At 43.8% G+C, this 16,164-nt stretch overlaps 1 protein-coding gene across 5 annotated transcripts in view; it reads right to left on the reverse strand.

Annotated features, from left to right (window-relative positions):
* adgrv1 (adhesion G protein-coupled receptor V1) overlaps positions 1-16,164 on the reverse strand; it is an 892,784-nt gene that overhangs the window by 766,028 nt on the left and 110,592 nt on the right. For 4 of the 5 annotated variants that reach the window (XM_070885038.1, XM_070885028.1, XM_070885064.1 and 1 more), the window contains exons 9-11: positions 13,743-14,072; positions 2,804-2,980; positions 2,100-2,323 (exon numbers count right to left, since the gene is read on the reverse strand). In XM_070885038.1, the coding sequence (XP_070741139.1) occupies positions 2,100-2,323; positions 2,804-2,980; positions 13,743-14,072 (731 nt within the window). The remainder of the gene's footprint in view (positions 1-2,099; positions 2,324-2,803; positions 2,981-13,742; positions 14,073-16,164) is intronic. The other variant, XM_070885047.1, reaches the window with a different exon arrangement.

The raw sequence follows: 16,164 nt of genomic DNA on the forward strand, positions 1-16,164 counted from the left end.
ACATGAATAGACTGGAGAAGCTGGGGTTCTTCTCCTTAGAGCAGAAAAGGTTGAGAGGAGATTTGATAGAGGTATTAAAAATCATGAGGGGTCTAGACAGAGTAGGTAGAGAGAAATTGATCTCACTGGCAGATGAGTCGAGAACCAAAGGACACAGATTTAAGATGATTGGCAGAAGAACCAAAGGCAACATAAGAATAAACTCACGAGGAAAACCTTTTTGACACAGCAAGTGGTTAGGATCCGGAATACATTGCCTGAAAGGGTGGTGGAGCCAGATTCAATTGTGGCTTTCAAAAGGGAATTGGATAAGTACCTGAAGTAAAAAAATTTGCAGGCTACGGGGAAAGGGTGGGGGGGTGGGACTAGCTGAAGTGCTCTTGCAGAGAGCCGACACAGGTTTGATGGGCCGAAAAGCCTGTGTAACGATTCTATGATTACAAACATAGAATTATAAACTGGACCCTGTGCAGTTTTAGAACTGATAACATTGCTTACATTCAAGGTTAATTAAATAATTTATATCTTAAATTATTACTACAGGTGCAGCGTCCCGAATCCGGAACCCCTCGGTGTTATATATATGGACTTGTATTTACTCTGTACAGCCACTAGAGGGCTCATTCCCCAGAGTCCCAAGGGATCCCATAATCCCTTGGGAGCACAGGTATTTAAGGAGGCTTCACAGATTGGAGAGGCTCTCTGGAGGCCTGCAATAAAAGACTAAGGTCACACTTTACTTTGAGCTCACATTGTTCAGTCTGACTCTTTCTCCATACACTATAACTGGTGACAAGATACAGATAATGAACCCAAAGATGCAGAGAGCAGTGGGCAACCTGGAGAAATTTTCAGAGGGAGATGACTGGGAAACTTTTGTGGAGCGACTCGACCAATACTTCGTGGCCAACGACCTAGATGGAGAAGAGAGCGCTGCCAAACGTGCAGCGATCCTCCTCATTATCTGTGGGGCACCAACGTATGGCCTCATGAAGAATCTGCTCACTCCAGCGAAACCCATGGATAAATCGTACGATGATTTGTGCACACTGGTCCGGGAGCATTTGAACCCGAAGGAAAGCGTTCTGATGGCAAGGTACCGGTTCTACACCTACAAAAGGTCTGAAGGCCAGGAAGTGGCGAGTTATGTCGCCGAGCTAAGACGCCTTCCAGGACATTGCGAATTTGAAGGACATTTGGAGCACATGGTCAGAGACTTTTTCGTACTTGGCATTGGCCACGAAACCATACTTCGCAAGCTTTTGACTGTAGAGACCCCAACCTTGAGTAAGGCCATAGCGATAGCCCAGGCATTCATTGCCACCAGTGACAATACTAAGCAAATCTCTCAGCACACAAGTGCTGCTACAAGCAATGTGAACAAAGTGATGTTGTTTTCGAATCGTAACGTACAGGGCAGGTCACACATACCTGCAGCTACACATCCACAGATGTGATAATGGGAGGCGCAAAGGAGGCCAGTTTCTAGGGCATAATATTTCACTGCTGATCATGAGATACTCAGAATTAAGAAAAAATAACTTGCAGTTGTTAGCATCTTTTGCAACCTCAGGACATCCAAAAATGCTTCATAGCCAATTAAGTACTGTTGAAGTGTAGTCACTGTTGTAACATAGGGAAATGCGACAGACAATTTATGCACAGCAAGGTCCCACAAACAGCAATGAGATAAATAACCAGACTATCTGTGTTTACTGAGGTTGGTTCAGCAAATAATATTGGCCAGTACACTGGGAGAACTTCCCTGCTCTTCTTCTAATAAGTGTCAAAAGATCTTTTATATCCACCCAAGGGAAATGGGACCTTGCTTTAACGCCTTATCCGAAAGACAGCTGCTCTGTCAGTGCAATACTCCCTCAGCACCGCACTGAAATGTCAGCCTAAATTATGTCCTCAAATCTCTGGAATGTAGCTTAAACCCACAACCTAATGGAACTGAGGCAAGAGTGCTACCACTGAGCCAAGGCTGACACCGTTAATAAGCATTGATATAATTAATTTATCATATTTTATTAATTAATGAAAATGCTAACAAGTTTGTGAATTAAAAACAAACAAACCCAGTGGAAAGCACATACCGGTCTAATGAGATAATCAAAGTCTCATTTATTTCAGGCACGTCATCTGATTTTACTGTGATGTTGATTGTAGCACTGCTCTGGCCTGATAAGAATGTAACAGAACCATTGATTGGGCTGAGGTCTTCACTGGTAATATTGTAATGATTAACCCCTGTAGGTTTCAAATGCCAGTATACTTCTGCGGAGCCATCAGTTCCATCTCGTTGCAAGGCAATATATATCTGGAGAGAAGACCACAGCAACTAGGAATAACTGACATTTCTGGACTGGTTGTGTTTTTAAAACATCATTGATCTGTCAACGGAACCAAAAATAAAAATCTATTTACTATTCATTATATTCACACACATGTTTGTTGGAGAACATGGATTCTCCAAGTGCAGCACAGAAAAAAGTACAATTTTTTAATGTAATTTATTATCTCATTTTCTGGACTAGTTTTAATCATGTAAGGGATTCAGAGAGAAAGTTTCCAGATTTTTTTCTCCAGATTGGCCTGGATTTATAAACTCGTTTTTCTCCCCTCCCAAGAGATCACATGGCTCTGGGTAGGATGGGAAGTGCAGGCATCGTGATGCACGAAGCATCACAACTGTATGGGACAGGTTGAATGGACCAGTAGGTCTTTTACTGTCCGTAAGTTTACATGTATACGGTCATCATTTTTCTGGCAAAAACCATAATTTGTAGCTCATATATACCTGACTATCAGAAGAGTTCTCTGGTTCATAAACAAGAAGAGTTTCATTGCTGGTAAATCCAACCTCTCCATTTGCTAGTTCAGGAGTAACTGTCCGTGAGATGTTTAGAAGATCACCAAGTCTGGGACTCACTGATGGAACTAGAGGAATGATGTTTACTAACTCCACCGTTTCTAGCTGGAAGAAATAACAGAAGCTTGTCAGATTTAAATCAACTCCATATCCCAATGTCAAGCACAGGAAGCTGAAAGAAAATTAAATGGTGAGATTTTTTCCAGACCTTACAACTGCTCCCAGTCATTATAACAAAAACATAACTTTACCAAGCATAACATTTTTATCAACTTAAACAATTCTTGTACTGAGATCACAAAGATGCAACTGTGATGGAACGCAATAGAATACTATCAACAAATGCACAAAGAGAAATAGCATGGAGGGCACTTTAACACTCAAGGAGAGGTGCGTTGAGGGTGGCTGGGAAGGTTACATTTTTAAACTCTCAAACCCAACACCAACCGGCCCACTTCCGGTTTTAACGGAGGCAGGTTAGAGGGCAAACGACCAATCTGTTCTCGGGAGGCAGGTCGGTCAGTAAAATCGTTTCAGGCAGCAACCTGCCTCCTTTTTACGCCATTTTTATTTTTAACACATGGAAGTTGGACTTCCTGGACCTGGAAACCGCAGCAGGTAAAAGGAGGCGAGAAGGGCCGGATCCATGATATGTGCCTTTATTGCATTGCTTGTGGGCCAGGAGAAGGAGAAGGAGTGTTTCCCCAAGACCCAACAAGACGTCCTGCGATTAATTTTGTCAGGACTTCCGGGAAACCCATACTTATGGTTTCCTGTTCAAAAATCCTACCCCACCAACCCCACAACCTCACCCCTTCCCCTGCTCATCTCCCGGCCTCGAGTAAATATCGGGGCCCATGAGTTCGGAGAGAGTAAACCTGATTTTAACCCAACCCATCCAACAGAAACAGGTCGGGGTGAAATGGCGGTCGCATGCTTCCCACTGCATTCCTGACACACTCCCACAGGCCGCCATTTTAACCATGCAGTTTTTGATTTTGGGGCAAGGACACCCATCACAGTCCGATGGACGTCTCATTAGCATGTAAAAATGAGGGTCCTATAGTGCATTTAGGACCCCAATGAAATTGTAACTCCCAATTGTGCAAGTTAGACACAGTGCCAGACCTGCCAGTGAAAATGGATAGGTAATTTAAAATGTTTTTAATGGTTACCTTGTGGGGCCACAGAGGAGAACTCCTGCTCCAGATCCCCACCACCCAACCAATTACCTTTGGGGACCATTCCCTCGGGTTCCGACTGTGACCTCCTGCTGCATTAAATCCTGCTTCTGCCCACTGGCCAGATAGTCATTCCTGCAGTGTTCAGGAGGAAGCCGGACATCTGACATGGAAATAAGGTCTGGGAGTTCAAATCTCTTTGGGTTTCATGGGGTGCAGTCATACGAGCTTACTGCTCGCCCTTGCCCCTGCACTCACGACCAGAGTACAAATTGAGGCTGGAGAGCAAGAGTTCAAAGCAGTACGCATGCATTCATGTCATTTTTTGGTTCATCGTACTCGACACAAATCATTACCATTAGTCGGTTTCCAAATGTGAGCATTCTTAACATTTCAAAACAGTATTTCACTTGAAAGAACTAAAATTAGAAAATGTTCTTGTAAAAGATCCACAAAAATGACTTTTTTAAAGAACATATTGCAGCTTGGATTCCACTATTTTTTCAGTCCTCAGTTGAACTAGAGGATGACCACTTATTTCAATTCACATTTTTTAAGCCGAGCGGCTGTTTACTTCTCACGCTGGGATTATAGAAACATAGAAAATAGGTGCAGGAGTAGGCCATTCGGTCCTTCGAGCCTGCACCACCATTCGATATGATCATGGCTGATCATGCAACTTCAGTACCCCTTTCTTGCTTTCTCTCCATATCCCTTGATCCCTTTAGCCGTAAGGGCCACATCTAATTCCCTTTTGAATATATCTAACAAACTGGCCTCACCAACTTTCTGCGGTAGAAAATTCCACAGGTTCACAATTCTCTGAGTGAATAAGTTTCTCCTCATCTCGGTCCTAAATGGCTTGCCCCTTATCTTTAGACTGTGACCCCTGGTTCTGGACTTTCCCAACATCGGGAACATTCTTCCTGCATCTAACCTGTCCAATCCAGTAAGAATTTAATATGTTTTTATGAGATCCCCTCTCATTCTTCTAAATTCCAGTGAATATAAGCCTAGTCAATCCAGTCTTTCCTCATATGTCAGTCCTGCCATCCCGGGAATCAGTCTGGTGAACCTTCGCTGCACTCCCTCTATAGCAAGAATTTTCTTCCTCAGATTAGGAGACCAAAATTGCACACAATACTCAAGGTGTGGTCTCACCAAGGCCCTGTACAACTGCAGTAAGACCTCCCTGCTCCTATACTCAAATCCCCTCGCTATGAAGGCCAACATACCATTAGCTTTCTTTACTGCCTGCTGTACCTGCATGTCTACCTTCAATGACTGATGTACAATGACACCCAGGTCTCGTTGCACCTCCCTTTTTAATAATCTGTCACCATTCAGATAATTATTATAATAATAATAATAGGCCTTGCTATTGAGTCAACAGACAACTTACTTTTTTTTTCGTTCACGGGATGTTGGCAAAGCAACATTTATTGCCCATCCCGAACTGCCCTTGAGAAGGTGGTGTTGAGCAGACTTCTTGAACCGCTGCAGTCCATGTGTTGAAGGTACTCCCACAGTGCTATTAGGGAGGGAGTTCCAGGATTTTGACCCAGCGACGATGAAAGAATGGCAATATATTTCCAAGTCAGGATGGTGTGTGATTTGGAGAGGAACGTGGAGGTGATGGTATTTCCATGCACCTGCTGCCCTTGACCTTCTAGGTGGTAGAGGTCACAGATTTGGGATGTGCTGTCAAAGAAGACTTGGTGAGTTGCTGTAGTACATCTTGTAGATGGGACACACTAGAGACACAGTGCACCAGTGGTGCAGGAAGTGAATGTTTAAGGTGGTAGATAGGGTGCCAATCAAACGGGATATTTTGTCCTGGATGGTGTTGAGCTTCTTGAGTGTTGTTGGAGTTGAACTCATCCAGGCAAGTGGGAACAGCACCTCATCTTTTGTTTAGGTACTTTAGAGCCTTCTGGACTCAACATCGAGTTCAACAATTTCAGACCTTTACCTCTGCCCATATTTTGCTCCCTTTCCTCCTTTTTTAAAACCTACCACCCCCCAGCCGCCCCCTCCCCCACCCACCACCATCCGATCTTATGTATTTTTGCTCTCTCTCTGTTTCCCATAGCAGCTGGTAAATATTCTGCCATTCACACCCTATCTAACTTCTGCCATTACCATCTCAAGTCGGCCCATCAGTCCTTTTCTTTCAAATCTCTCCTGTCTTCTACCCTATCACAGAGCTTCCCTTTTGTTCTTTCCTCCCCTCCCCTCCTTTTGTGCTCCTTTAGAATCTGTTAATTTCGAACATTCGCCAGTTCTGATGAAGGGTCATCAACCGGAAACATTAACTCTGTTTTTCTCTCCACAGGTGCTGCCTGACCCGCGAGATTTCCAGCATTTTCTGTTTTTATCTCTCTTGTTGGAGATGGTCATGGCCTGGCACAAATATTACTTGCCACTTATCAGCTCAAGGCTGAATGTTGTGCAGGTCTTGCTGCATGCGGGCGCGGACTGCTTCATTATCTGAGAAGTTGCGAATGGAACGGTACACTGTGCAATCATCAGCGAATATCCCCACTTCTGACTCCATGATGGAGGGAAGGTCATTGATGAAGTAGCTGAAGCCCTGAGGAACTCCTGCAGCAATATCCTGGAAATGAGATGATTGGCCTCCAACAATCTCAACCATCTTCCTTTATGCTTGATAGCACTCCAGCCATTATAGAGTTTTCCCCGATTCCCATTGACTTCAATTTTACTAGGGCTGCTTGATGCCACACTCGGTCAAATGCTGCCTTGATGTCAAGGGCAGTCACTTCATGTCACCTCTGGAATTCAGCTCTTTTGTCCATGTTTGAAATGAGGTCTGGAGCCAAGAGGTTCTGGTGGAACCCAAACTGAGCATCGGTGGGCAGGTTATGGATGTGCAAGTGCCGCTTGATAGCACTTTCGACGACACCTTCCATCAGTTTGACCGGATTGGATTTGTCCTGCTTTGTGTGGACAGGACATACCTATGCAATTTTACACATTGTTGGGTAGATGCCAATGTTGTAGCTGAACTGGAACAACTTGGCTAAAGACATGGCTAGTTCTGGACCAATCGACAAATGGAAAAGCTTTTTATGCCATGGGACTAGAGTTTCAGCCAGTCACTCGGATTTATTGGTGTAACTGACCACTTCTATCTGCTGACTCAGTATTGATAACAAATTCTCGGGTCATCTCAAAAAACAGATCAGATCAGATGACACACAAGCCTGGATTTTCTCTTCAGTCTGATTTATTGCCAGGTACATTAGAAGATTCAAAGCAACCTCCTGGCATTGCCAAAGCCTTTGACTGGAAGTTCGCCCATTTTGGTCAGGAAAGAGCATGTTCCTGCAGGATTTACTGCCACGATTTTACTTACCTCGATGAGCAATGTCGATAGCGGGTCGCGGCCCCGCTGCTGGCTCCATCCTGTTCTGTGAAATAACTTTCCGTTGATAGGGCTTGTTAAACCTGCCCAGTGCATTTTTCGGGCCAATTAGAGGAATCGGTTCTGATGATGTCATTTCATGATGCGTCATCAGCCGGTTTCCTTAAAAGGACCATGGCCACCTTACTTTTGACGTTTTTGCTGTCAGTGTTCTGCAGTAATGAGGTGCTGCAAACACTGACAAGCACTGCACAAAGGTGCAGGGCTGTACCCAGGTTCTCCCATGACTCCCTCCATATGTTTATGGAGGGAGTCACCGCACGCAGGGAAGTTCTCTTCCCTTCCCATGGGCGGAAGAGACCTCCCCAGGAGACCTAAACAGCCTGGTTGCATATTACAGAGGAGGGCACAAACAGGAATGTCATCAGGAGGACCAGGCTGCAGTGGCACAAATGTTTCAATGATCTCAGTAGATCACGAAACATTACTGCAAAGCCATACTCAACCTCATCCTGCTGTGCCTCTCATCACATCCCCATCACACTGCCTTCCCTATCCTATTCCTGCACTTCTTTACTCACACCAACTTACCGTGTACCTCCACTCATTCCTCTCTCTCTATCTACATTATCACATCCCTACCTTACTAGCCACCCCTCACACTCGCCCTCATTCTAATGCAATCATACCAACTAACAACACACAAGGGTAGCCATTTGGGTGTTTTATCCAATGTTCATGTATATGTTTCTGTTAATGTGCTGTCAAATATTGAAACCTTTATTTTCAACATGTTGCATTTTGGCCAGATGTGTGTGCACCTTTGGAAGTGGCTTTGTGAGTTGCAGTGAATGGTGAGACATAATGGTACCCCATCCCCCTCACAGTGGTGGTGAGCGTGAAAGGAATGGCTTGGACATTGTAGGTGTGCTTTACGGTGTTGGTGTGGGGTGGTGCCAACCTGGTGCATCATGTGGCAGCCAGGGTATTTAGCGTAAAGTGAAATAAATCTGGTCATGGTAAGGCCATGCCTAGCTTCCCGGGCAGCAATGTGCTCAGGTGCTAATGCCCTGTGTCCTGTGCAGCATCAGGTGATTGCGGAGAAGGTTGGTATTGTTGTAGGTGTTGCTGCTATGCCTGGTTCTGCTCGTATTGGGGCTGATTATGGACAGATTCTGAGGACCAAGATGAAAGACTATAAATGGTACCCATGCTGATGGAATAGATGGCAGGTGAAGTTGAGATGACAGAAGCAATCTGTCAATGGTGTGAGAGGTTGTTCCAAGGAGGTGACAGTGGATAGAGAGTTTGCTCCAAAAAATGGAAGCCTGCATAAAGCTCAATCTGTGTTCCAAATGGAGTAAACAACAGCTTCTGAGCTTGGAAAGTGAACAGCTGTGAAAGGGGAGCTTTTATAGCATATTTCAAGCTGTCAAGTAATCAGCTCATTCAATAGCCATTCAACTCCCGCCTCAATTTAACAGAAGTGATTCCCGAGCAGCATGTACCCCGTGGGCGAACAGTCAAAGAGGAAAGGTAAGGTTAAATGTATTATTAATGATCAGTCAACAAGGCAATAATCAACTTAATTGGGGCCCCGCTGCTGCGTGTTGGGTCTGCTCAGTGCCGACAGACCCGACATTGGGAAAGGAGCATGGTGGCGGGTTGACAGCAGGGTCCCGACTCAAAAAAAATACTTTCCCACCTGACCTGCCACTGATCCCGCCCACTGACCCTCTGGAAAATTCCAGCCTACAGGTCTCAGCAATTGATGTTTTTTTTTGGCAAGCAGGCAGAAAAATCTTTGAAGAATGTCTTAGAGGATGCTGCAGGGCACAAAGCCCCCAATGTAGGTCCTTCTCTTCTTCCTCCAAGAAGCAGAGAAATAAGGACATTTCCAGGGGGGTACCCATTGTAGCAAAATGCCTGCAGGCATACAAAAAAGACAACACCACAGTAATTGCTACAGGATCTTCAATGTCATCACAGGGGAAAAATAGCTTCACAATGGCCTGACAATGTGATAGTCTTGCTACTGATCTCTTTAAAATGATTTACGTATGGAACTTAGCACCTAGCAACCCTCAACTCCAGTTAATATGGCCGGTTAAATAAAACAGCATTATATGGGTGGAAAGAACAGAGAATGGAGTGAAAGATGCATTAATTACATGTATTTATCCATAGAATGGAGGATTCTTCCTGGACTAATATAAAGCCCAATCAGAAAATCAGATGAGCAAAAATGGGCAGAGATCCAAAATTGCAGATCTTTGTCCAATGTTCCAACAAAATTTACCCAATTCACCACTGAAAATTGCTCATAAAATCTAACCTTCTGGATGAATTGGGATGTGCCAAGTGGCATTTTTCATCCATATCTATCTTATGTTCTTGTGAAAACCTACCAGTATCTTGCCATTAAGAGGCGCAGGAGAACATCTTACCTGCTATTTTTTTCTAACTTATTGCAGGAAAGCACTGGACTTGTTATGACTATTCACTACATTCCCCTGACCACCTGTCTAAAATCAGCACCATGTAGAAAACAAAAGTCACTTGGCAATGCCCTAGCACTCTACAACATTAAACCACAGTGCTACCAGGTATATAATCCAAGCATTTTAGTTTAATTCTGTTAAAACAAAAGCAAATGATGTATGAAGCAAAACAGTACAGTAAGGCAGGTAAGTGAAGAGAGGGAAAGTTTAAATTGTTCAGGGGAACTGTGGTACTGTAGTGAACTGCACACTAATTCCTCATTCAAACATTAATACCATGATGAACTGAACCATTTAGAATAGTGTTATATGTTACAAACACCAGCCAACAAAGAAGTTGTAGCCAACATCACACACAGCTTGACTTGAACACAATTCAGGGAATGGCTTACAAATTATAGTATTCTCTTCAAGATACAATTTTATACCAGCAATTTTGCAATAAAGAAATGTCTGACCATCTCAGCATATTGGAAAAGGGAAAGACTGGAGCTGCAGAGCAACTAGTGCTAATTAAAACAAATGAGAGTGAATTTAAGAAAGATGGCATAACTGTAACTAATTTTGATTATTTATATTGGAATAAAGAGGCTGATTCAGTTTTGAATCAGGAATTAAGAAGTTTCAAATATAATCAAACCAAAATTTGATCTTAAAGGACAGAAGCAAAAACTGAAATACAATAAATATGCAGTGTTGAAATAAATTTACCATTATTTAAAAACAGCAAAATATAGTTTGGATGGATGCTCTTGAATAGGATTTTTGTTAGTCTTAAATATCTAATCTAATCCACAATGCAGTGTGACTCAGAATGCTATTCTGCTGTCATACATCAAACCTAACTGAAAAATAAAATTAAAACAGCAGCCACCAATAGCCTATTGCATGCACATAAAGATTACATACAAGGATAAACAATAAGTATGAAGTAAAACTGTGCCATACTTCTCAGTAAGATTCCAATATAACATTGCACCAACGTGGTAGCAACGTAAAAATTAAATACTATGGGCCCAAATTTGGCCCACCTGTTTTTTCAGCACACTCACGTGAGATGTGCCGACTTCCTAGGCAAAAAGATGTCCCCAGATTCTGGCCGTTCTGTTGACTCTCCCGGGGCTTGGCGTGGCGTGGCGATTCCATTGGGAGGCGGAGCTAGGGCCCTGCACGTGAAAGGGTGCCGGCAGCTGTCCGCATGCGCATTAGAGCGTTCGCACATGCGCAGCTGCTCCTGCTGATGATGCATGCTGCAGCGTGGAACCCAATGCTTCCCGCCTCTATCCCGGACCAAGTGGCCTGCCACACAGGCCGGTCTGCTGCCTTCCCGGGCTAAGGCTACAGGTTGGTGTGAGTTTTGATCGGGACGGGTGTGCGGGGGGGCGGGGGGGGAGTCAGAGTTTAGATCGGGAAGGGGAGGGGGGTGGCGGAGAGTTTTGACCGGTGGGGTGGGAGGGGCCGGGGACAGGAGAGTTTTGATCCGGGGGTGGGAGGAGGTGGAGTTTTGATATTGGGGAAGCGGGGGGGAGTTTTGATCCCGGGGGGAGTTTTGATCCGGGAGGGGGGGAGGGGTGATAGCTGTGTAGCCAATAATTTTAATGAGCTTACTCAAGACTTTCCTTAACCCTGTTGATGAAAATACTTTCCTGCATAAGAACATAAGAATTATAAGCAGGAGGTACTTCTATTTTTTATTTGGCTATTTTGAAAAAATTATGCAAATATGTTTTGTCTCTTTACTTCTTTTATTTTTGTAGTTTAAGCTTCCATGAATGCTTCTGTTGTACAGTAAATTAATTTGTGAAGTTTGTCATATGATGTCCTGTATAGCTGTTTCATCCTCAGTCACATTATTTCGTCAAGTCATTAGTACCTACCTGCGCTGATTTCTTAACTCTCTGCAAGAGTTTTCTTTGCGACCACATGTGGCCACATACGCTGGCCTAAGTTCTATTAGCTGGCCAAAGTGGCCTGAATGGCCAAAACGGGCATAGGTGGTTGGTAACGCCCCCTTTTGAAAAAAACTACACTAAACTAAAAAAATCCTAACAAACTCACTTACACTAGCGTAAATTCAATGTGCAAAATGGGGATTTTTAAGATACTCCAGGAAAATCAAGTTGCTCCAAAAGAAACAGAGCAACTCTTGGGCAATTTTGAGCACTATGGGAGTAAAGTTCAACTTCAACGGGGAGCAAAATGTGTAGTGGCAGATTGTTCGTCCATTATACACCGTGCCCAATTTTCTTTTCCATTGGTTGTGAAAAACTTTGGGTCTTCCCAAGGTTGTGAAAGATACTATATAAATGGAGGTTTGTTCTTTCTTTCTAACAGACCAATTGCAGATTGTCAGGCTATAAAAGAGCATGCTATCTCAACCCCAAAGGCATTGAATGGGATTAATCACAAATTCAGGCAAAATTAGGTTGCAAGAGTTTGAAAGTATGGGGTTTCATAGTCTTGTTGCCCCAAGTTCCAAAAACTAGAAAGTTTCAATGTAACCTTAAACCCTCCATTTAGTTCATAAACAGTGTTGGGTAGTACTGTGGCTGATTGCTGTATGTTGAAACTTGAACAGGCAGCGTAATTGAGAATATATTCATGAGGCACTTTAATACTACAGGATATTTATTAATTAATTGCATATTCCCTGCGTTGGTGTAAATGTCAAGAGAACCGAGGCAGCAATTTTTCACAGTGGCAAAGAACTAGAAAAACAAGACAATGGCTTAAGATAACAGGAACTATGACCAAATAGTGACAGAGGAATCTGGCTATACTATTCCAGGGATCTGAAGATGGTGGAAAAACTTCTCCTGTACTATTAAGCTGTTTATCCTCAATTCTACAGCACAGTACAAATTATTATTACTACTTAAAATAATAGTAAAAACATAGCCTAGAAATTCAGGCAGTAATACTCGCAAAGCGCAAGACTTTACAACAGGCGCAGAAGTTTTGCCACTCACGATAAATTGGGGCTACTGCCCTCAAAAGGAAGTGGAGCGCCAAATCAAGCACCCCACTTCCTTTCTGGGGTGGGAGCAGTGCGCACGGCTCAGCAGCCCTACGTAAATGAAAACGTGAGATTCTTTCAGGAGCAGCCGGCCACCTCCCGATCAAATTTTGCCCTGGCAGCAGCTGGCCGCCAGGTACACATCGTTGTTATCGCCAGGTGCAACTTCAGGGGGAAAAACCCAATTTAGGTGCCAGGACGCGAATGGGGGGATGCGCACGGTAATGATGCCACGATCTCCGGGCGCAGGAGATCGGGACGTAACGCCATAGTGCCGCCACTAAACTCCCGCCGAATTTAGCGGGAGTCGCAAAGTTATTTGTGCCTCGTTAGTGTCCCCGGGGTCGGGCGCTAACGGGCGGTGCAAATTACCCCAATTTCTCCCCCAGTTGGGATTAAATGCTGGTCTGAAAACATTTTAAATAATAAATGGCCATGATATTTAAAGAATGGTAGCACATATTTAGTATGAAAGCTCCTGTTTTCAATTACAACTGATATATGATACCTCCCTGAAAAGCACTCTGTAAAATAATGGCATCAAATACATTACAATTAAATATAATGGGACTGGCAGCAACTGTATATCATTTAAGATAAACAGTCTCAAGGGGAATTAAACGGAGATTGATTTTTCACTGAAAAAGGATTCAATGTCACTGATACAAATATTAAAAAATCCCAATGGATCGTCTATATTGGTATGCAGAAACATATTGATTTTTTGGCCATTAATATTGAATCAGCATATTATAAACTGTTGTCATTTCTATTGACATACCTGTACAAGAAAGCTTGCTCCGTTTTGAAGGAAGGCATCGTTTCTTATTGGTAGCTTGAGTCTCATCTGTGATTGTCCTGGCACGAAGATGATGCTGTTTTTGCTAGAAACATTTAGGACATCATCCTTTGCTTCAGAAAGATCCAAAACACCAGCAGGGATGTACAGTACACTGTAGTTCAACTTCACAACCCCCATGGTTCCATTGTGCCTGACAAAACTCAACGACAGAAATCGCCCAGCAGGGCTACTCTCTATCTTCTGTGCTTCCATAGAATGAAATTTAATTAGGCCATAAACATCATCGCTATCCTGAATATAGAAAATAATCTAAACAGGAAGAGAAAGACGAAAAGTGTATATAGCTTGTTTCTATCCAACATAGTAATTTAAAATCCAACAGATTGGTTGCAATATTGTCAAAACCACAATCTGCAACTGATAAAAATCATGCACTACAACACTTTTGTTATCTCACCAGGTTTATAAGAAATGCAAAACCTACATGCATATACAATTTTACACACTGAAATTTGTTCTCAATGTTCAAAAGTCATTTCAAAAAAAGATTGCCATCCATATATCAATTAAGGTAGTTACATTTTTCAGAACTTAAAGAAATACCCCAATATAAAAAAAGCATCCTACTAATGGAAAGGTTTTTTTAAACATCAGTAGACAGGTAATATGCCCAATGGTGCCCAAGATTCAGTAAACTGCTGGATGCTGCGGGGTAGAAATTCACCTCCGCCAGAAAGGGGTCGCACCTATCGTTTTTCCTGTGCTTTCACCACCATGTTGGATGGGGTGGTCGCTTGCGCAAAATTCAGCTCTTTGTCATATTTTTTGAGCGGACCGGAATTCGGTCATCAGAGGGGCGGAAGTGAGGCCGGGCGTAGTGTCCACCCACTGTCAGTCATCAGTATAGTGCTGATGACGTCATCGCGCTAGCGCGTCACCACATCTCTCCCCTTCACTTAAAGAGGAGAGCCGCTGCGAGCTCTGCGATTATTTTAGTCAGGTAGACTCCATTGGACCACTTCCACAGGGGCACGGCAATTTTCAGCATGCCTTAGTTGTTATGTATGTAAACCTGTAAATACCATGTCCAACCACCAGAGGGCTTATCCCATGGAGTCCCAAGGGATCCCACAATCCCTTGGGAGCACCTGTATAAAAGGAGGCCTCACAGCCGGAGAAGCACCCTGAGATCTGTAATAAAGGACTAAGGTCACACCTTACTTTGAGCTTGCTGTATTTAGTCTGACTTTTTATCCAAGACATAACAACTGGTGACGAGATTAAATGACGAACCCCACCGCAACAATGCAGAGAACCATGGACATCCTGGAGAAATTTTCGGAAGGAGATGATTGGGAAACCTTCGTGGAGCAACTCGACCAATACTTCGTGGCCAACGAGCTGGAAGGAGAAGCGAACACTGCCAAACGAAGGGCGATCCTCCTCCCCATTTGCGGGGCACCAACGTATGGCCTCATGAAAAATCTGCTCGCTCCAGCGAAACCCACAGATAAGTCATACGATGATTTGTGCACACTGGTCCAGGAGCATCTAAACCCGAAGGAAAGTGTTCTGATGGCGAGGTATCGGTTCTACACATACAAGAGCTCTAAAGGCCAAGAAGTGGCGCCTTGCAGGAGACTGCGAATTTGAAGGACACTTGGAGCTTCTTTGTACTTGGCATTGGCCATGAAGTAATACTTCGCAAACTTTTGACTGTAGAGACACCAACCTTGACTAAAGCCATAGCGATAGCCGAGGCGTTTATCTCCACCAGTGACAATACCAAACAAATTTCTCAGCACACGAGTGCTGCTGCAAGTACTGTCAACAAATTATCTTTGCTTTTTCATGGAAATGTATAGGGCAGGACTTACACACCTGCAGCTGCAGGTCCGCAGATGACTGAGAGTCCACCATCAAGGGTGGTGAATACAAGGCCATTAATACCTTGTTGGTGCTGCGGGGGTAATCATTGTTTCCATTCATGCCGCTTCAAAGGATAAGTTTGCAAGGGCTGTGGAACAATGGGACACCTCCAGCGTATGTGCAGGCGAGCTGCAAACCCTGCTAATCCTGCAAACAACCATATTGCAGAGGAGAACAGATCCACGTTGTCCGCATACAACTACACCATCCGCCACAGGCCAGGCACAGAAAACTGTGCCGATGCTCTCAGTAGGCTGCCATTGCCCACCATAGGGGTGGAGATGGCACAGCCCGCAGATTTACTCATGGTAATGGAAGCATTCGAGAGTGAGCAATCACCTGTTACCGCCCGACAGATTAGAACCTGGATGAGACAGGACCCCTTAGTGTCCTTAGTAAAAAAAAACTGTGTGCTTCACGGTAGTTGATCTAGTGTCTCGTTAGAGATGCAGGAGGAAATAAAGCCGTACCT

Source organism: Pristiophorus japonicus, chromosome 1 (assembly GCF_044704955.1).
Source record: "Pristiophorus japonicus isolate sPriJap1 chromosome 1, sPriJap1.hap1, whole genome shotgun sequence".
NCBI lineage: Eukaryota > Metazoa > Chordata > Chondrichthyes > Pristiophoridae > Pristiophorus > Pristiophorus japonicus.